This window comes from Penicillium longicatenatum (assembly GCF_028827895.1).
Source record: "Penicillium longicatenatum strain IBT 33135 chromosome Unknown contig_6_segment0_segment0, whole genome shotgun sequence".
NCBI lineage: Eukaryota > Fungi > Ascomycota > Eurotiomycetes > Eurotiales > Aspergillaceae > Penicillium > Penicillium longicatenatum.
Window position 1 is genome coordinate 4341602 of NW_026643123.1, and position 21372 is coordinate 4362973.

A 21372-nucleotide genomic window follows, 5' to 3' on the forward strand; every position below is an offset into this window, starting at 1 on the left:
ACGTCCCGAGCGCCTCCCCCGGGCCAGTCCCTATGGCCTGCCATTTTGCCTCTAGATTATTGCCTGCTCCGATGCTAGCCGGGCTATAGTGTTCCTAGGAGCTCAATGAGATGACGTATATTCATGTCGCTACAGTGGTACACCCTACGTTCTACGCTTCCCGTCGACTCGATCCACCTTGCTGCGCAACATAGAACACTCACTAGCCATTACATCTAGTCACTACATTTAGTCATTATCACTTCTCGCTAGCGGATAAAAGGCTAGCTTCTTTCCTACAACATTGTCGGTCAAAATCAATAGGCAAAAATTAATACAACAACTATTTCCATGCCGCCTTGCTTGAATAGTGACGTTTAATCCTAGGATCAGCCTTAGCCACGCTAGGATCGCGATCATCACGCATTGCCATGCCGTATTGCGAAGAGCGACGATATTAGCTATCCCATAGGGAAGCTCCCGGGGACTCACTCCACGGCCAATCCTCCACGAGCGTCCATGACAGCGATTGGCCGAAGCACAGATCGGACAAGACGCAAGATCAGTAAAAAAGTGTTCACATTGCCGGATTTGCCTTGTCTATGGACTCGGAATCCATGCCGACGCTACGTCAGCTGTAATGTTAGGCCGGACAAGATCGTCGAAAAATTGAAGGAAGAGTGGCATTCAAAGACTCAACTGTCGCTCTTTTGCAGCTTTCACCTAAGGATCAGTCAAGCTCATATTGGCTCTGTCCTACTCCTAATCCCCTTTGTCTTTCTTTTCATACAATCGGATTCCAACATGGTCATGCTGAACCGTCAAAACTTTTGGCAGCCAGCGCTTTCGATTTCGGCAATGTCCCCTTCCACAAACACAGAGAAGGATTGCTAATGAAGTGACCGGCTGGCAACCTTGGATGAGAGATGCGAAGCAGAAAGCTACACCTTGCGGATTCCCTGACTGTAGAAAAAATCGGTCCCCATAAGCTAAGACTGCCACGGAATATGGCGCAGCCGTAGCGACCGCTTCGTGAATATCGAACCGATGTCGAATGGCTTCGCGGTAGGTATAACCGTTTTGACAGAAGGCCAATTGTCCTTCTTTACTGAATGGGAGAAAGTTCTGTGTAGAGTCAGATTTCGCTCCGCAGAAGTCTTTTTACCTCAATAGTCTTGCGTGCCATCGCATCACTCCGGATCGAGTCGTAAAGCGCACGGTTAGTACGGCTCGGGTGGTGGATAAAGTCACGGTCGTCCAGCGACGTAGCAATTTGATACAAGATATCAAAGGGAAGTGAGTGGGGATTCCGAGACTCTTCGCAGCCGGCATGGCTGTGGATTGGGTGAAGTGAAGAGGGTGTAGAGAACATGACTTGATGATCAATATGTAAATCGATTCATTGGAAGTGATAGGAAAGGTAGCAAAAGGAAAGCGTGAATGGGGCTCAAGTAGGATGGACCATGTATCATTGTAAATTTTTGCACTATAAGAGTCTCGGAGAGGGGGCAATTTGGAAGAGATCAGCATAGCCCTTCACCACAATCGGTGTCGCACAATTTATTCGGGGTTTATTTGTTGTGCTTCAATGTGTGTCATTCTGCTCTTGGTTACAGCCCCCTGCCATTATAGGCACCGGTGTTCGGTCGCTTCGATTGCGAGACCTGGTTATTCCAAAAGTCTCGACCTCCGTTATCGGTAATTACAACACCCAGGCGCAATGCAGGACTCCCATTCTGAAGCCTATACCCATCTGCCGACTCGAGAGTACTCTGACCCATACCGGGACTGAGAAATTGAGGGTCCCCCGTGCTGCCGGCGGTTTCCACTGGCTTCGGCACTGTCTGGAACATGTTCGCGTTCCATTCAATCCCGTCTCCATTCGGCAGGGTCGAGTTTGCGGTTCCCACCCAAATATTGTTCGACATATTTGTGCGTGGGGGCACTGCGATTTCGAAATCTTTCTGTGGACAGTAGACGACATTGTTGTAAAAGTCCAGCTGCACGTTATCACCATTGCTGTATATTCGACAGTCATTTTGGAACACATTGTATCGAACAATCTGTCGTGCACCACCGGGAGTTCCACAGCCATCGCAATTCAGAAATATTCCCCCTGCGTTGTCATGGCTGTAGTTATACTCAACTGTACACGTGCCTTCGTTACCCCAGTCACAGTCAAATGCCTCGCTGTCTATATCTGACATTAGTGAATCGTGAACGACATTGAATCGCATGACTGCGTCTTGACACCCCAGCACCCAGATGCCAGCGAAATTCCCCCCAGTCCATGGGTATTTGCCATGACCAAGAAACCCAGCTTTGTTCTGTTCGATAATGGGTGACTTTCCATATGAGACAACAACGCCGTCACCACCGACGTACGATATTTCGTTGCCCCAAACGTGTGTGCCCTTGCCACGGTTGTCCATTTGACCAACGCGAACTTTGATACCTCCGCCGCCGCAATCATAGATAGTATTGTTGTAGATTTGCACGTCGTCATAGCGACTGAAGTTCTCGGTTCCATTCACGAGGATGCCACCAGAAGCAATAAATGCGGCGGACTGGGTCGCTTTGTTCGTCTGCCCGGCAACATTGTGGACAGCAATGTCGTGGATATAGAGGCCGTGGTGGACTGTCCCATCACTTGAAGTCCCAACGATGCCACGCCTCCAAGCGATGGAGGATGCGGGGTTGATGATTGCAATATTTGAGATATCCCAGTAATCCTGATTCGTCAGACTCACTGCTTCAGCCGCCCCAGAGCCGTTGATGATAGGTAGTGGCCCGCCTCCGTAGCTTGTCAAGGTAATAGGACTGTCCTGAGTGCCACTGCCCTTTGGCGACAGTGTTCCGGCGCAAATAGTCCCCGATTTGACTTTCAGCGAGTCTCCGGGGCTCAAAGTAACATTGTTGGCACTGGTGAGGGTCGAAAAAGGACGCGATCTGCTTCCATCGCCTGATGTAGCCGACCCACAGTCCAGATAGATTTCTTTGGCGAGCAGGGGTTGCACCAGAGCTGCGAAGAGGGCAATGCAGCGAACGAAGCGAAGGGCGTTTATGATCATGTTTGGCAGTCTCGTCTTGATGGTAAGTGAGGCCTTTCGCGCCGTAGATGTTCGCGAAGTTCTGGGGAGCAATGAAATATTGAATAAGGACCCTTTTCGGACGTGAGAGTCATGGCGCTCTGGGGAGTTGCATCCTGCTGATGTCGCATATTTCCTGGGTGGACCTGCCGAGGCAATCGAAGGTTGGAAGAGGGAAGACCATCGCGGTTCCTTCCTTCGTCCGAGGCGCGTTTGTCGGGCGATTCCTTCTCCCGCGACTTCGCACCGAAAAATCGACCATTTACATCACGTTCGCATTAGTCTTGAACTCATGCCGATCAATATGAATGTTGCATCAGAAATCTGCAACACACATTTGACAAACGGGAATCAGCCCGAAAGATATTTATTGAGCAGAAACAATCTAAGTTATCGTGTGGTTCTTGTTCCTAGGTCGGTCGTAGCAGCCTTGTGATATACTCTACATTCTTCAATCTATCATGTTGTTCCAAAAAATTTTCCTTTCCAGTGTTATCCCCCTTCTGGGGTTCCCACCATCCTGCTATGGTGATAGTTCGCCAACAGTCACTGCCTCGGCTCCTTCGAAGTGGGTGCACCCCGGGGCGATGATCAGTCAATCTCAACTGGACTTCATTCGCGAGAAAGTGAAGAATGGCCAGCAGCCCTGGAAAGATGCCTACGCGTCTCTTCTTGCCGACGATGGTGTCTCAAATCCCACAGATCCATCACCGCATGTTATCGTTGAGTGTGGCCCATATTCGGATCCCGACGTCGGATGTACCCTGGAACGCACTGATTCGATCGCTGCGTATGGAAATGCGTTGGCTTGGGCAATCAGTGGCTCCAGAAAATACGCTCATCAAGCTATCAAAATTATGGATGCGTATTCATCAACGATCAAAGGCCATAATAACTCCAATGCGCCGTTGCAGTCTGGATGGGTTGGCTCGGTGTGGGCCAGGACAGCAGAGCTCATCCGCTACACAGATGCGGAATGGTCATTCGACAGCATCAATCAGTTCGAGACGATGCTCCGTGATGTTTATATGCCGCTTACAGTCAATGGAACGGATCATAATGTCGCCAACTGGGAGCTAGGTAAGCCACAGTCCTCTTCGGATAGCAAGGATCAAAGACTAACCTTTTACCCCCTAGTCATGACAGAAGCTGCAATCCTCATGTCGGTCTTTTTAGAAGACGCTGAATCATACAATACTGCAATGGGATGGTTTCTGAAACGAGTCCCAGCAACAGTCTACATGAAAAGCGACGGCGAATATCCCGTCGCGGCCAGAGGACAAAGCTCCTCCCCCGGCGCAATTATCGCCTGGTGGTTCAACGAGGCCGTCTTCCAGGAGGACGGCCAAGCGCAGGAGACATGTCGTGATCTTGAGCACACAGGCTACTCATTTGCGTCCATGGCGCACGTTGCCGAGACTTCCAGAATCCAAGGATCGGATCTTTACAAGACAGCTGTAGGGACGCGACTTCGTTATGGACTCGAGTTCCACTCACAATTCATGAATGGAGAGTCGGTACCTTCGTGGCTTTGCGGAGGAAAGCTGAGTCTCACCTTGGGACCTATCACTGAAGTAGGATATAATGCCCTCGCATTCAGGATCGGTATCGATATGCCTCAGACTGGAAACCTCACGTTCAAACAGCGACCGGCTAAGGATAATGGGCTTTTTGTGGCGTACGAGACCCTCACACATGCAAATAACAATGCCTAGAACTTGTGCTAGGAGAGAATATTGTCAGAATTTGCTGGAATTGATGCAAGATTCAGTATCACGTATTCAACGCGACCTGACTCTGCAATCCAGGGCTAGTGGTCTCCTCATCCATAACAATTCAAATCGATTCGTTTCCATTTTGGATTAATTACAGTTCAAATTTCTGCGTCAATGGTAATACCTGCTCAGACAAGACCCATATCTAGAAATCTATTGCCCAGCTCAAGAAAATAATAATCCGCGTAGACCAATCCATGATCCCAAGTCCGATCTGCATGATCTTGATTAAAGTTCGATGTTGACCTTTCCAAAATCCCATCAAAGGATCTTCCGTCGACAGTTCCTATTGCGTAGGTCTGTATCTTTCCTGTTTCCGAGTCGAAGCTCATGCCCATCTCATCGTTATTATAAGCGAGCGCAACCGTGTCCTTGGCTATGACAAGGGAATAATCCAAGTACCGCTTTGCTAGCTCATTCTTCCCAGCTCCCTGAAGTAGACCGTAGAGGATAATCATCCCATTTGCGGCAACCATTCCAGCAGAAACATCTCTCAATGGAGCCTCAGAGCCGTGAACATTTGTGTGCTTTATTGGAGCATCAAAGTCCCACAAAGGAACATATTGCCCGACGCCATTCTCCTTGACAACATCCGGAGATGATTCCAAACGGTAGATAAAATAGTCTGCCAGGCCCAATGAAGCCTCCAGAAACCTTGGGTCCCTTGTCCAAGCAAAAGTTTGGGCGTAGCCTAGAATCGCCCATGCTTGCCCGCGAGCCCAGGTTGAGTTGTCGTCATAGCCTTGCGCTGTGAGCCTTCTCTTCACTTTTCCATTGTCTTTCGGAGAGATATTCGTGGCGTGGTAGGTTGAGAACAACGTCTTCCCGGGCACGACGGACTCTGTTCGAAGGTGCGTAGATAGGAGGGTTTCGGCGTGCTTAGATGCGATCTCAATAAGGCGAGGGGACATTTTGTAGCTTCCGGCGTAGAATAAAAGATCGAGATCTAGACGCTCATTAGCTTCGTGAAGCAAGATCGCAAAGGACCTATCTTACTGCAGAGACTATCAATGATAACCAGGAAATCATCGTCCATACTGGTGATGCTGTGGTGCGCATTTTGGAAACTGTCCCAGCTGCGAATGGCCCCAACACGCTCATCATATCGGCTGGCAAGACTCTCGGCTGCAGTGAGCAATGAAATCAGGGATTGCTTATTGCCGAAGAGTTCCCAGTCTCGGCGGAGGGCAGGCTGAACGATGAACCCGAGATCATGAGTGTCCGTTCGTTTCGACATAGCATGTAGCGGAGCAGACCACTTTTGGCATAGATCTGTGACGTGCTCAATAAGGCTGAGTGGGAAATCCCGTGGAACGTCCTCTGGCTGGCAAGCTTTGGACACGCTTGATCCAGGATATTTTCTGAGCCTCTCGAGGACGCAATAGATATTTCCGGGAAAAAAGCCACATGTCCAAAATTCGGCATCCCTGCACTGGTATATTCCCTTTTGTGGACCGGTTTGGGGTACTGTTTCGGGGAAGCGTTTAGGGGGATCCTGCGGGATGTATCAGTGCCAGCGTCAACAATCCGTATTTAGTTGTCTGCGCACTCACATTCTCGGCCAAGTACTTTTCTGCAGTACTCAGAATCTTGGCCAGATTGCTCGTTTTGTATAGCGGGGCGAGAATTGTGGCAATATCATTGGGGCTGCCAGCTTTACCAAATACTGGCTTTCTGGAAGCGAGAATTGAAGCGGCGCCCATTTCCACGTCTCCGCCCCTCGGAGGAGAGTTGATAACACCCGGTGCCATGCCTAAGCAGAGTGAACGAAGAGCTGGGTTTATTTGCTCAGAGTGACCTGGCAAATTGTTATTTAAACCCGAGCGGGCTTGAATGTCGCGATCATTTTGGTTGCCGGCCTCTCGGGTGGATATCTCCCCCGAGGCCCGAGTGTACAACAACGCTAGCCGATCGACTGTAGCATGTAACATGCAGGGGCCGAAGGACACTGACTAACCCATGGAGGGACTGGCATGGTGGTGTGTGCTTACAGCAGTCTTTTTTTTTTTCTTCTTCTGTTTCTCCCCACCTTCTTTCAAGGTTCCTCATTTAGATTCGACGAATTCCACTCAATATTCTGCAAAGCGGTATTTAATTAACAAATGAGTCTTGAAAGCTGATAATACGATCCATGTCAATATATTGAGGATCCGAAAGGAAGGTATAAAGCGGCGCGAACCCATCAATGCCACCTGCCAATGGCTGCATTTGACGGTGCGCGGGAAAGAGATCGCCAAGTTCCATATCGGCTCTTGTGTGAGGTGTTCTCATATATGACAATGCTGTGTTAGACTGTATATGGCTTTGACCTGGCGCTCTCTCACTTTGAAAGGACCTTGACATCGATGTTTGCCTGCTATTAAGATGGCGTTAGCAAGGAAACATGACGTCTTTAGGAAGTGCATGTACCTGGAGCCTAGCGAACTACTATTATGGCTGGAGCCTCCCATTACTCGGTCATTGCTAATGTAATGTAGCCGGTTCCCGGTGACTGGAATTATACTGTGTCGTTGTTGGGCGCGACGTTCCTCTATCCATTGACTGTTGTCTGGGCTACGTGCGGGACGCTCAACACCCAGAGCACGATTCACCTCGGTGATGTAATCAAATGATAGGGGTCCCGATGCTTCTTGAGACACTTGCAGCTGTTCGAGTAGATCCCCGGCAAAATTTTTGATGTCGTTGTCCATTTTGAGTTCGGGATTCATTGAAGTCCATCGGTCGGACATTTGTTGTAGGCTTGACAATAGGATTTTGTAAGTATCCGGGAGCTCCTTTTTGTGAATATTCGAGTGCACTGTGGTTGGCGTGTTAGATAGGGCCTGTGCCGTCGATTGAAAAAGCTCACCTAGTATAACATGAGCACTGATGAAGGTGCAGAATGAGAATTGAGGGCTGACAAGGCCCACAAACGGAGTGTATTGCAGGTACTTTTGTACAATGTTAGCAGTTTCGAGAGCTGCCAGCTGACAAGTCTCGGCGCTTGCCGTGCTGGCCAACTCAAGCTTCTCCAAGATTTGCGCTCGCGGATAGGCAATGCTCTGGTGGAGTAGAATCATGGAGGTGTTATGGGTGATATGTGCGAGGGTCAGGTTTGGATCCATGTGAACAAATGCCGGCTCTCTCGATATATTGGAATCCTTCCATCGCCGTGGGAGAAACATTTTCCAGCTATAGATCTGTCAGCTGCGCTCGGCCTTTTGGCCATCTCTGTATGGGAGGCTATTGTTCTTACTGAATCAATTGAAGATCCAATTCTTTGAATCGTGTCAACCAAGCGCTGAATGCCTGCCTATTTTGGAGATCGACTGGTCGCTGAAGGAAGAATTTAACCACTCTGTTTAGAGCCTCGGTCGCTTCTATGCAATATGCAAAGGATCCGATTGTCGAAACATCAACAGCTCTAGCTTCGGGGGCTTGGACAGCGGGCGACACTCGCTCTGAATTCGGACCTGTAGGTGGAGCCTCCTTTTCCTTATCGGCCAGAGATGCAAAGTGACCAGTAATAAAAGAGACGGATTTTCCCAGTCTGGCCATAGAAGAATCCCAGATATTCAAAAATGGGGTGGTCACAGGCTCCTCTTTTACCCAGTATAGCCCATCACTTGGCAATCGGACCTGAACATCATCGCTTGACAGGTTCATATTCCACCTGCAAATAATTGGCGTCAGGCTCAAAACTGAAAAGAATATTTCAAGGTGGTACCCTACCCAGTCGTAATGGAACAGAATCTGGCGACAGGTCAGAAAGAGTCGAGGTGGGAATGCCGGGCGACCTTACCGATCTAGCAAAAACACATTCCAAAATACTCGTCTTCGTTCTTCCGCTTCAGTCCAAACCCTTGCAGGTGGTAGGCACTGCAATGGCTTGAGACAGGCTTCTCCAGGTTCTGTTTCATCAGGCTCGCAGTTAAGACCCAAAAGCACGACCGCCCTACTCAGGGTCCCAATGGTGGGCCAGGCCTTTTTCGCATTTCCGTCCCCAATATGTACAAAGGCGATTATGATCAGGGCCTGTATATTTTCCACAGTGATATCATTCATATTTGACAAAAGAACATACTCCCGTGATCTATGGAGAGCATCGGGATGTTGTGTAATCCATTCCTTTGCTAATTTCTCGTTGGCGACATAGCGAAGGGCACACACCATCATAGCATGCAATACAACGATCAGCTTCGGTCGCTCAGTGGGGTCTCGCAGGCGTGACCGGAAGAGCATCTCATGAATTATTGGAATGAACGGATGTACAGCGGAGAAGTATGCATCAAGAACCGCATTGACCAAGTTGTCCGAGGGCAGATATGTCGGTTGTCCGCTGGGCTCTCGTTGGTCCGGTAATTCTTGACGCCTTCTCTTGCGAGAGGCTCTATTATCCGGGGCTGTGGTAGGTGTCCTTGGCTGAGATGCTTCGTCGACTTGGATGCCTTCGATTGAACTGCGTGGACGGGTCCCATCCTGGCGAGAGTTGTTGCTCCACCACTCTTCCATGAAGGATGATACCACACCGCGGATTATGTTCACATCATGGCCCCCATACTCTGTAGTCGGAGCTACACTGAGTCTTTCTTGTTTAGATCTGACGGCATCCAGCTCTACTTCCAGTAATTCTATAGCAGAGGCATTCAGTATCTGCACACAAGAGCCCATGGGTGTGTCGTACCAACTCTCTGAGTCAACGTCTGGATAGTCCCGATCTTCACGCCCGGTTTGTTCCTATGATAGTCGTACACGCATTCCACGCCTCTCTCGGGTTAGTGTCAAGATCGGTTTTCCTCGTGGGGCACAATCTCACCAAGGCGGGCACAGCGAGAGCAAGTTGGCAGCTCCCTCGTACAACGCAGTTTCCGGCTTCGACATGTCTGGCAAGCGGGTGTCTCTGTATCGGCTCCCTGCTGGATGGGGGCATCTCGGGCATCGGAGGATTCCATGCTGTGGGTGTGTAAGTAGCGGAGGAAGGGAATCTCCCTCGGACTAAGCTCCTGCGCGCATGGGCCTTGTCCGAGCGTGGAGAAAGTGTGGGGGGGGGGGGGGGGGTGAAGGCCGGGGAAAATTCCGAGGGCGCTGGATGTCACGTTGCTGTCGGGAGAAGGAACGCTCTGATCGCTTCACACTTCCCTTCGACAAAGACGGATTAGCCGGTTTCGAGCAGTCCTCCCAGTTCGCAAGGACGTGCCAATTTGGGGACCAGCTTCATCATGCTACTCTTTCACCAACGACTAGAGACACTAGTGGTCCTCCAGACTATGAGGAGTCTTTGTGAAAATCAGCCACACCTCGACGATTGAATACCTAGGAGAAAGAATGCCCCCTCTCTCAGGATTTTCCGACAATCAATTCTGCGACCGGAAAGATGTCTTGCTAGCAACTCAAGCTCTCGTCGGCGCGTTAATGCCATACTTTTCTTCAGGGAAAGCTCGTGTCCAGCTACCTATTTACTCCGGTGCCCACTTTGACGAAGCCGCGGCACAGCTCGAAGGCTTCGCACGACCAATATGGGCCATAGCTGCAGCTGTCGCCAGCCCCACCAACGAAAGTACTCCAGACATTGCCAATTATTGTGATCGATTGGTGACTGGCCTTGCGAACGGAGTCAACCCCGAACATCCCGAATACTGGGGTGCAGTAGGAGACTGGGACCAGCGGATGGTCGAGGCGGAGCCCATTTCATTTGCGCTTCTCATCGCTCCCAAGAGATTTTACGAGACTTTGTCGGCAACCAGCCGGCGACATCTATCGGATTGGCTCTTTGGCCTGAACGGCAAGGTCATGCCCGTGAACAACTGGAGGTGGTTTCGCGTATTTTCAAACCTTGCCTTGTGCCGAGTGTGCGGTGTGCCTTTTGAAGACATCAGAGACCATATCGATGCTGATTTTGCTGTACTTGATCAATTTGAGATTGGTGATGGCTGGTCTGCTGATGGCATATGGAGAGCGGACGATTCTCCGGCACACGAAGCCTACAGCAGACAAGCGGACTATTATTCGGGAAGTTTTGCAATCCAGTTCAGCCAGCTGCTGTACTGCATCGTAGCTGCAGAAACTGACCCCGATCGAGTCGTGCGATATCGTCAACGAGCAAAAGACTTTGCTCGGCAATTTTGGCGCTTTTTCGATCAAGACGGCGCTGCAATTCCGTTCGGTCGCTCTATGACTTATCGATTCGCAACGGCTGCCTTTTATTCGGCATTTGCCCTGGCACAGTGCTGTGATTCAGACAAATACACGTCTGTGGGCTTTGTCAAGGGGATGCTTTTTCGTCATTTAAGGTGGTGGGCAAGACACTCGAGGGATATTTTTGCCACGGACGGGACCCTGAATATAGGATACACTTATCCAAACATGTTCATGTGCGAAGACTACAATTCACCTCAGTCACCCTACTGGGCTATGAAATCATTCGTGGTACTGGCGCTACAAGATAACGAAAATTTTTGGGCAGAGGCTGAAAATTCTCATCCTTTGGCTGCTTCGAATACTCATTCACGTACTGCCGGTGTTGAACTGGTCCACCCACCACTTCAAATACTTTGCAATCAGCCAAAGGGCCAACACCATTTTATGCTTTCTGGTGGTCAATTCTGCAAATGGCCTTTGAAAGCAACACAAGCCAAGTACAGCAAATTTGCATATTCTTCCGCCTTTGGCTTCAGTGTTCCGACTGGAGGGGTGTTGACCCAGATTGCTCCAGATAGTACTCTCGCTCTTAGTCGAGACGCAGGAGAATCGTGGACTACGCGATGGGAGACAACTGGCAATCCTCGGTTCATGACCCTATCCTTTGGCGGTGCCGAGGTTCAGTGCCTTCAAAGTGTATGGAGACCATGGAAAGTTGGTGATATCGAGATTGAAACGACTCTTATCCCCCCGTCTGATTCCTATCCAGACTGGCACGTCAGGATCCATCGTATCAGGAATCTCAAGAGGGAACCCACGGACTCCATCAGGTTGAATACTGTTGAAGGGGGATTTGCAGTGCAAGCAAAGCGACCGAGGCAGATGTCACAGTTGACGGAAGACTGGAAGAGCACCTCTGAGCATGGAGGAGTGTCAGAAAGCAATGACAGCTCGCTCGTCTTCAGTGATGCCGGCATCTGTGGTGTGAAGAACCTTCTTTCGGAACGCGCTGGCGCTGCGGAGGGCAAGATCTTGAAATCGGACCCAAATACAAATCTGGTGGAGCCTAAGACATTGATACCAACAGTTCAACATAATATCGAGATACGTTCAGGGCTCGATGCCACCATTGCTTCAGGGGTCTTTGCGATTGCGAAGGGTGTGAAATGTCTGACCCAGGAAGAGCTTCGAGAAAGATGGCTCCGACACCCTAGTCTTGAATCGGAGCAAGTGCGATTAATTGGGGAGAATAATCGATTCAATTAGTTCTTGTTGAAGTCTGCCAGAAAAGCTGTTCGTTTCGATCGAAGCACCCCACATCCTAGTTTAATTCAATCGTATCTTTGCCTCGCTATTGTGGGTCGGTGTTGGTATGTGTTCTATTAATTGCTCTACGCAGATACACCGCCAAGATCAAATTTATAATTTGAACCAACTAAGAAGCACCTCCGATGCGGGTAATACACCTCCAAGCCTCGGACAATTCCTTCGCCCGAGCGACGGGCCTTTCCCCGCCCGACGTAGCGCCAGGACTAGCCATTTGGATACGACTCACTGTAACAGTGGGTCCAATCTAGCAAGACAGCACTGCCGCTTGGTGGCATGCAAGCTCCCCGGGATTATCGGCTGATCAGTTTAGACGACATACATATTCTATGCTTGCCGCCAGGTCACTGAAGGATGTTGCGCCGAAGATCGCTGAATATCCTTTTCAATTCGAACCTTTATCGCAATGGGTCCTTCACGACCACAGAAAGAAGACACACGCAGCGTAAAGGTTCCATTAGAGAAAACGACGAGCCATGATGAGGGCATGCCAAGTCGCGAGGCTTTGCTTGAGGCTCTTCGAGCTGAGAAGCCATCGCCATGGTCACCGAACCTGAGGAAGCTATATGCTTTTTGCCTGATTGCGTTCCTCTGCTCGACAATGAATGGTAAGTACTAGATCATCTTCACACAGCCATCAGGAAATTCTTGCTCACATCATGATATGAAGGGTATGATGGATCCATCTTTGGATCACTTCCTGCATTGGACTCCTTCCGAGAACAATTCGGAGTTGAGAAGAACGGTTCGAAAATCGGATACATCTCCGCCATGTACACCGTCGGTGCAATCTGCTCGCTCCCATTTAGTGGACCGGCCTGTGATATCCGCGGAAGAAAATGGGGCACATTTATCGGGTGTGTCATTGTGGTTGCATGCACCTTCGTCTCTGCCCTTTCCCACGGCGTGCCTCAATTCGTCGCCGGTCGATTCTTCCTCGGATTCGGAGTTAACATCATTCGATCAACAAGCTCCATCTGGTGTGCTGAGGTCTGTCCTCCTGCATATCGCGGTATTATCATGGCCTTCTACAACTGCACATATGCAGTCGGCTCGCTCATTGCCGCTGGAGTTACTCGAGGATCTGCTGGATATGGAGGCAATGAATCCTGGCAGATCCCGTTATGGTGTCAAATGATTTGTCCAGGGATCGTCCTACTTACCGTTCTATTCTTCCCCGAATCGCCGCGATGGCTTTTTTCGCACGGTCAAGAGGACAAAGCACTGGAATTTCTGGCCTACTACCATGGCGAAGGGAATCCTAATCATCCACTCGTGCAACTCCAACTGCAAGAATATCGGGAATTCATCTCTCTTTCCGGATCCGACAAGCGCTGGTGGGACTTCAGCGACTTTTACAAAACCAAAGCAGGAAGATGGCGATTTATCAACGCTCTCATTACCGGAATCTGGGGCCAATGTTCCGGTAACGCAGTCGTCACGTACTATCTCCCAGCAATGCTTCTAACTACCGGTATCACGGACTCGGAGCAAGTCTTGAACGTCAATCTGGGCTATACCGTCGTTTCCACCGTGGCAGCATACCTCGGCGCAAGCCAGATCGAAAGAATGGGCCGTCGACCCACAATTATCTGGACAGCCGTCGCATGTTCAATTTGTTTCGCCTGCATCACGATCGGATCTGGGCTCTTTGCACATACACACGCCAGCTCCGCCGCGTCTGCCGGGATCGCCTTCATTTTTATCTTTGGTTTCTGCTACAATTTTGGAATGACACCCTTGCAGGCGCTGTACCCAGTTGAAGCACTTTCCTACGAGACTCGAGGGAAGGGGGTGGGGCTGACCTTTTCAATTGCTCATGGCTTCACCCTTCTCAACCAATTTTGTTTTCCGGTGGCTTTGCAAAAGATTGGTTGGTATACGTATATTGTGTTTATTGTTTGGGATCTTTTTGAAGCGACTGTGAGTTATTTTGTTTCGGTTGAGACGAAGAATCATACTCTGGAGGAATTGTCGGAGATTTTTGAAAGTCCGAACCCTGTCAAGGCTTCGAAAGGAAAACCTCTGGCTGGAGGTCCGTGAGCTTATCACACATTCGGCTGTACCGAAAATTTCTATTTGGGGCTATGAAGCTTCTTTTCGACAGTGTATTTGAGCTGTGTGTAACTCTCGGTGAATAAATAGCAGCGAATCTTCTAAGGCCACAGAGTACACATGAAATCTATCGACGTTTAAAACTCGAACTTGAACTCTGATGACGGGTAAGCACTTTTATTTTCATAACACATGCATATAGACATCGCCAAAACCCACAAAGCCCAAAGCCCAACCCAACCCAACCCACAAATGGGTTGGGTTTTGGGCCCGTTGCTCGGCCCATTGTTGGGAGCCCATTGGGGGCCCACTAGTCTACAAACAGTACAAACATTTACTAATTTTAGTAAAAAATCAAAATATACAGTCTTTTTGTGCATTTTCTATATTAGTCAGCAGATCTATGAGCGCCAAGACCAGTTTTATGCAAAGTTGGGCTTTTATGGGGGCCCCATGGGGCCCCCATAAAAAGCCCAAAGCCCATAGTGTCCCTCTCTTATCTATAGGCTTGAGAGTCTCCGTGGCCACGGCTGTCGCTGCCACGAGCCCCGCGATGTAAGACTGCGCTCCCTCATAGCAACGAGCCCTATGTTATAAACGTGTGCTCCCTCACAGCCAATAAGCCCTATGTTATAAACCGGTGCTCCGCAGGGGATTGCTGCGATAACAAGGCCTTTTCTCACACTCTGATGTGCCATGGTGTCCCTCTCTTGTCTGCAGGCTTAAGAGTCTCCGTGGCCACGGCTGTCGCTGCCACGAGCCCCGCGATGTAAGATTTGCGCTTACCGCAGGACGGGCTCTGCGACATCAACTGTGCCTCGCAGGACGGGCTCTGCGACAAAAATGTACGAACTGCGGACAGATCGGACATAAGAGGAATACATGTAAAGTTAGAGATTAATCTATCTTATAGTGTTGTGGTTGATAAAAGTGTAAAAAAGTGTAGAATAAGTGGATGGGTGGCTCAATCGCTTACATGGCTCACTCGCTTACCGACTACATTATCCTATCCCTTATCTCAATACTTGTTACTAGGATTTCTGCAGAAACCGAGAAACTTCCATTTCTGTTTTTGGCCTGACTGAGGAGTCGGTCCGGGCAGTGGATGAGCGCTCAGATGCGTGTGTGGAGTGCTGAGTGAGTAAACTCGGAGCCGTCCGGGAGTATCAAAGCCCTCCTATTGCCGATATCATGGTATACGTGTAAATTATTGTAGCTTAAAGACCTGACTAGAAGCTGAGAAGAGGCCGTGAGTTGCTTACGCTCACATCCTAGGTAAGAGAGAACAACTGTCAAGATGCTCAAATTTATAATGGAATGTACATACCTATCAGCAAATCTAATCTAAATAGTACTGTACCCACTTCGGATACATGTACATATATAAAATTCAATGACGCTCAACATGAACATTGGAGTTAAGTTATATCCTTTAAGTGGATTTCTGGCTTTCGGATAATTAGTGTTTGTACAGTGCTTAATACTCTAGATTTCTGCTCACAAGTTTGTTCTATTGTAGGGTCTCTTTCTGAGTTATAGGAAAATTGCCCGGCAAGTTCAATTCCAATACAAAGGGAAAATATGATGTAGCTTGTATGCCCAACACACGCAACAGCAGGGAAGAAGGAACTAAACCCACACAGGAGCATAACTGTGCCTATATATAGGGATCACAGAGAATAACGACTGTCAGCTCAATATAGGAAGCAAATACTGAGTCATCTTCCTACTTCCCCATCCCAACCGTCTGTACCTCACCCCCACAAATGCATGAACGTTATTCCCTTGCTGATAAAGCCAGCTCAGAGCGCACGTCGACTGATTCCAATACCACGTTTCCTTGAATAGCGGACAAAGCGACGCCGTCCGAGGAAATATTGGGGAATATCAAATCAGAAATCACCGCCTCCCCTTGCCCGCCATAAACCTCAATGGAGCATTCATCAACCAATACTCGCAGTTGCACCTTCCCATTTGCATCGGTCTGGAGAGCGACCGTGTGGACTCCGCCAGCAGCAGGATCATATGAGGTGTTTCCACTTGCATTGCGATCGACCGAAAGTTGGTTGTTGGACTGGACATATTCAATCACAGTCTGTTGAGACCCTCCCTTCCGAACGGAGAGAGACAATCTGGAGCCCTGGGCAGGAACAAACGTAATACGGATATCCAATGACCGCGAATGGATGTTGGAGAGCAACGTTTGTCCAGGTGCAAGAGTCAGATTCGTGATAGTCGCAACTGAAGCACCGACCGCGTCTAGTTCGCTCACGGGCAATTGGAGGAATTGCAGTTTGCCATTGAGTTGCTTGAGTTCCAGTGTACGAGGGAATGAAAGCATTCCCTTCCACGTATTAGTTGGGGGGTTGACGCCATAACTGTTCATAACTGCAGCAAGAACTCTGCGCCCGTCCGAAGCAGGTGCGTTTTCCCAACTCATGGCCCCATCCCAATCGCGACCATAGTCGAGCCATAGAGTGGTGGGATCAACTGCGTCTGCTGTAAATACCTCGCCGTCAAAGGATCCAGTGAGTGCAAAGACTCCATTACCACCAGCAGGCGATCCAGCGGCGGGGGTCACAATCAACACCCATTTATTTTGCGTAGTACCTTGAATCTGAAGTTCGAAAAAGTCTGGCACTTCCCAACCGTTGACTCCACCAGGGAATCCCACAATATCGCTTGCAGCGAAGTCACTTCTCCAGATCCAGTTCGTTGTATCGGTAGATGTCCAAAACGTTACTTTGTTTTGTCCTCCGTGCGCCAGAATCATGACCCATCTGCTTGTCGGACTGTGATAGAACACCTTTGGATCACGTATCTCCAGACCCTGGGTTATATCCTGTGGCGCTTCTTGGCTTCGTGATATGATTGGATTGCCTTGGTACTTAATCCAAGTCACTCCCTGGTCCAAGCTATACGCAAGCCTTTGATCCTGTACGCCACTTGAGGGTGCGTAGCCAGTATAAAAGGCAAGGTACGGCGGGTTTGATGATGTCCCAAGCCCCGATTGATTCATTGCATCAAAGTAAGAGGTCCCTGTGAAAGCCTGTATCCCATCTGCGCTCGAAACTGCAACCGGTTTATAATCCCAGGACACAAGGTCAGTGCTAGTGGCATGACCCCAACTTAAGTTGCCCCAAAAGTTTCCAGTTGGGTTGTGTTGAAAGAAAAGGTGCCAAGTAGAGCCGATTTTGATCAGTCCATTAGGCTCATTCATCCAGTTCTCTTCTGGCACAAAATGAAAAACAGGACGAAAATCGTAGGGCGCTGTGGATGTAGGGCTAGCGCTAGTGGCGATTCTTGTACTGGTGGTTAGGCTGTTACCGACAGAGGTAGTGCTGGTGGTACTGATGGTGGTGGCAGTACCGGTGGAGGTTGAGCTCGTACTGAGAGAAGTACCTGGGGTGGATGGATTATAAACTGAATCAAGCACCATTGCATCAATCGTGACACCATTTGTACTTCCGCCTCCGGAGAAAAGCCGGATATCAACACCATTGTCCTGAGGAAAGATTTGAGCGGATATTGTGACCTCACCCTGGCCTCCAAAGACTTCAACGGAGGACCAGTCAAGAAGAATGCGCATTGTGACTTGTCCATCACCGGAGGGCGCCAAAGGAGCAAAATAGGTGCTGGGAAATGTCCCGTCAAAACCAACATTTCCAGATTTCGTTCGATCAACAAAAAGGCTTTTTGTGCTAAAGTCATAGCCAATTCGTGTTTGCTGTGCTAGGTCAGAGGTTGCCCTGAGAATTATGCCGAATTTCGATGAGGATGACGCTGCAACTCTGTCTGAAAAGGCCACTGTGATGTCAAGCAATTTTCCGGAGAGTTGTACGAGCTGATTGCCTTCAGCCACCGTATCAAAGCTGTTAGAATACGTTGTTGTCTGTAGACTGGTCCAGTTTGCCGTAGGTTGCTGGATCAGTCTTGGCCTGTTGTCGATCGTCTTGAGCGAAAGCTTCCGGGCAACTGATAGCATGCTGCGCCATGGAGAAGTGGGGATTGCGCTAGCATATCGCCAATTGTTCATCCACGCAATATCAATTCGATTTGTGGATGCTAATCCATTGAACGTTGTTGCGGCGTAGAAGTCTGGCCCATAGTCCATCCAGCTGGGTCCATATGGCTCAATTGATATGTTTGAGAAGGATATCTCATCGATCAGAATGTGCCCCCAGCCAGTCGTGCCAAGATCAACGATCTCGATAACCGCAGATTGGCCTATCAGATCCGTGACATCCCAGGTTGTTGGTATGAGTTGTTCTGCATCAGCGCCTGTAGCCGTTCGCACAACCTGGCCTTGGACCTTCAGGTTGATGCATTCCGTGCCCGGAGCATTCCCGCCACCGATAAGAAAGTTAATCTTCTTCTCAGTTATGGTGAACGTGGGGGACGTGAGTGTTCCAGTGGTAGCATCTCCGCTCAAGAATGTGTTGACGAAGTTCCCCATATACCCAGTCACAACCTGTTGTCCTGCAAGTGTGCCCTGGGCTGGCCCTTTTCCAAGCAAATCTCCAGTGGCAGTCCAACCATAGTCCGTAAAAGTGCTAGCACCATTGAAATCCCAAGTATCGCTAGTATCACTGCGTTTGGGGAGGTTGTTGGTGCTGGTACTGCCTGTGAAGATAATCTGATCGATCAATATGTGTCCCCAACCACCTGTTTGCTGATCCACGATCTCAAGCACAGCATTTTGACCCATCAAGTCTGTGACATCCCAGCTGTTGGGTATAAGCTGTTCCACATTCGCGCCTGTCGCCGTCCGTACAACCTGGCCTTGGACCTTCAGGTTGATGCATTCCGTGCCCGGAGCATTCCCACCACCAATAAGGAAAGTGATATATGGAAGTGATATGGTAAAAGCGGGGGATGTGAGCGTGCCAGCTGTAGAGTCTCCGCTTAAAAAAGTATTGATCAGCTGACTTCCAGCGTATCCAGTGACGGTTTGTTGTCCGGCAAGAGACCCTTGAGCGGGAGCAGCCCCAAGCAAACCTCCAGTGGCCACCCAGCCGCGAGACGCGAGGTCACCAGTACCTTCAAAATCTTGAAATACGATGTCTCCAGTTGCAGTTGCAGTTGCGGTTGCAGTTGTAGTTGTCGTTGTGGAAGTGGAAGTGGTGGGTACTGAGGTAGTGGTACTGGTGGATGTAGACGCCGGAGGCGGAGAGTTGGGATCCGCAACAAATTTGTTTCCATCAAAAGTTCCCACAATGTATTGCACCCCTGAGCCGGTAACTCCGGGGGGCCCGCCAGGGTTGAGTCCGATTTGCATAACCCACTTGGTATTGGTGTCATCTCCGTCAACAGCAAGTGAAAAGAGGCTAGGGCACTCCCACACACCTCCTACTGCATTCCAAGGGCCAAATTCGCTGGCATAAGTCCAATCCTTAAGGTTCGGGGAGGTGTAAATAAGCAACTTGTGGAGTTGAGCCAGCGAAACCACTGAGATCCACTTCTGGCTGGCTTCGTGCCAGAACACGAATGGATCTCGGAAGTCCCGCCATTGGTCTGCATATGGGGCGGGAGGGTTGAGAATGACAGGATTGGCGGCGTCGTAGGTAGTCCATGTTATGCCTTCGTCCAAACTGTAGGCAATTGACTGCGCTTGCTGCCCACCATTGACTGATTTCCCACTGGGTAGATTCTGGGTACCAGGGTACTAAGCCCCAAAGACGTTAGAGTAGCTGGCTGCAAGGGCTTCATATGCTTACATAAGAAGTATACATTGCAACAAATGGCACCTTTCCATTAGTACCAAATCCGCTTGTATTCTGGGTATCGGCGACAGCAGAGCCAGAGAAGAACATCTCTGTGATGTCACCTGGGTAGCCACGAGCAAGGAGGGCAACGGGGTGGTGATTCCAGTGAGTCAGATCAGTGCTGGTGGCATGGCCCCAAGACATGGCTCCCCAGGTGTTTCCTCCTGGGTTGTACTGATAGTACAGATGGTAGGCCCCATTATAATATAAAAGACCGTTGGGATCATTCATCCACTTTTCAGCTGGAGTAAAGTGATACTGAGGACGGTAGAGCTCATTGTAGGTTTGAGCAAATGCTGCCTTGAACAAAGCGAGCCCAAGAGTGAAGGCTAGGGCAAGCCGGAAAGCCATCGCAAAGAGAGGAATTCAGATTCTTGGAAAGAAGGGCAGGTTTGAGCAGACAGGACTCATGAATGCTAAAGTATTCTCAGTTTGCGGCGAAGTACTGGCTTTTATACTTATTTTGGTCCTCAAGGTTTACATCGCCAAGGCGCATCTCAGTTGTTCCTGGAGGGTAACACCAATTCCAGAATTTCTACGGAAACTTCATCTTCGCTCGTAGGCCAGCAAGCATTGGCCAGCAAGCCAAAGCGTTTCTCAATCCCCGGTTCGGTTTTAGCCGGTTAGAATACAGTCAAAAATAACATATCGAATATTATACTTTGAACCAGGACTGCTTTCGCCGTGACGACAAATCTGTATTAGGCAACGCTCCTTGATTCTGTACATACTGTGATGTGAAACATCAGGACTTCAGGAAACCGGGGTCTCCTGGCAGGAGGGTTGCCCGGCACAAATCAACCGCTCACAGATTTTGAGATGTTGGGGCGTGGCGTCTTCTCCGCGGGGTCTATTCACGACCAGCTTTTTATGGACCTAGCGTTGGCATAACCGAAAACAAGAGTCCAGGAGCCAAACAGATCATTGGTGGGTGAGGGTGATGTCTTTATTTCTTGTCCTACTTCGCCGAGAAGGATTAAAGCGCAAATTTGTGAGCAGCTACAAAAATGGCTTTGTCGCCATTCTTTGTAGGTATCTCTATAGAAAATGCAGAGCAAGGAATTTTGATTAAGGAAAAAAATAATAACAATAACCCCTGCTAGCAGCCACAGGCAGAATAAAAATTCTGAGGGGTGGAGGACCTCGCTAAAGAGCTTCTGTGCATGCGTCGCTGCATAAGTCTGATTCCCTCTTTCACGCGCGGGCCGCTGTCGGTTGGCTGTCGCTGTGGCTTCCGACGTCCGCGAGATTCTGCGCGATTTGTGA

At 49.5% G+C, this 21372-nt stretch overlaps 7 protein-coding genes across 7 annotated transcripts; 3 read left to right on the top strand and 4 right to left on the bottom strand.

The window, feature by feature from the left end:
* Positions 1 to 1589: 1589 nt before the first annotated feature.
* N7484_009811 (pectin lyase fold/virulence factor) lies at positions 1590 to 3050 on the bottom strand (the record flags this gene model as incomplete). The annotated part of the gene is made up of 1 exon (XM_057120198.1): positions 1590 to 3050. The coding sequence occupies one exon, from the start codon at positions 3048 to 3050 to the stop codon at positions 1590 to 1592; it is 1461 nt and encodes a 486-aa protein (XP_056969753.1).
* A 479-nt stretch (positions 3051 to 3529) lies between these two features.
* On the top strand, positions 3530 to 4783 carry N7484_009812 (uncharacterized protein; the record flags this gene model as incomplete). Its single annotated transcript, XM_057120199.1, has 2 exons — positions 3530 to 4148; positions 4206 to 4783. The coding sequence occupies 2 exons, from the start codon at positions 3530 to 3532 to the stop codon at positions 4781 to 4783; spliced, it is 1197 nt and encodes a 398-aa protein (XP_056969754.1).
* Positions 4784 to 4971: 188 nt separating this feature from the next.
* On the bottom strand, positions 4972 to 6594 carry N7484_009813 (uncharacterized protein; the record flags this gene model as incomplete). The annotated part of the gene is made up of 3 exons (XM_057120200.1): positions 4972 to 5789; positions 5840 to 6338; positions 6397 to 6594. 3 exons carry the CDS (start codon positions 6592 to 6594, stop codon positions 4972 to 4974), a joined length of 1515 nt encoding a protein of 504 aa, XP_056969755.1.
* Positions 6595 to 7163: 569 nt separating this feature from the next.
* Positions 7164 to 9774, bottom strand: N7484_009814 (fungal specific transcription factor domain-containing protein; the record flags this gene model as incomplete). The annotated part of the gene is made up of 8 exons (XM_057120201.1): positions 7164 to 7199; positions 7297 to 7640; positions 7692 to 8014; positions 8079 to 8495; positions 8555 to 8575; positions 8625 to 9453; positions 9507 to 9587; positions 9681 to 9774. 8 exons carry the CDS (start codon positions 9772 to 9774, stop codon positions 7164 to 7166), a joined length of 2145 nt encoding a protein of 714 aa, XP_056969756.1.
* Positions 9775 to 10147: 373 nt separating this feature from the next.
* N7484_009815 (DUF2264 domain-containing protein) lies at positions 10148 to 12226 on the top strand (the record flags this gene model as incomplete). The annotated part of the gene is made up of 1 exon (XM_057120202.1): positions 10148 to 12226. The coding sequence occupies one exon, from the start codon at positions 10148 to 10150 to the stop codon at positions 12224 to 12226; it is 2079 nt and encodes a 692-aa protein (XP_056969757.1).
* Positions 12227 to 12692: 466 nt separating this feature from the next.
* On the top strand, positions 12693 to 14329 carry N7484_009816 (general substrate transporter; the record flags this gene model as incomplete). The annotated part of the gene is made up of 2 exons (XM_057120203.1): positions 12693 to 12894; positions 12957 to 14329. 2 exons carry the CDS (start codon positions 12693 to 12695, stop codon positions 14327 to 14329), a joined length of 1575 nt encoding a protein of 524 aa, XP_056969758.1.
* Positions 14330 to 16118: 1789 nt separating this feature from the next.
* On the bottom strand, positions 16119 to 20457 carry N7484_009817 (glycosyl hydrolase family protein; the record flags this gene model as incomplete). The annotated part of the gene is made up of 2 exons (XM_057120204.1): positions 16119 to 20006; positions 20059 to 20457. The coding sequence occupies 2 exons, from the start codon at positions 20455 to 20457 to the stop codon at positions 16119 to 16121; spliced, it is 4287 nt and encodes a 1428-aa protein (XP_056969759.1).
* Between the last annotated feature and the right edge of the window lie 915 nt (positions 20458 to 21372).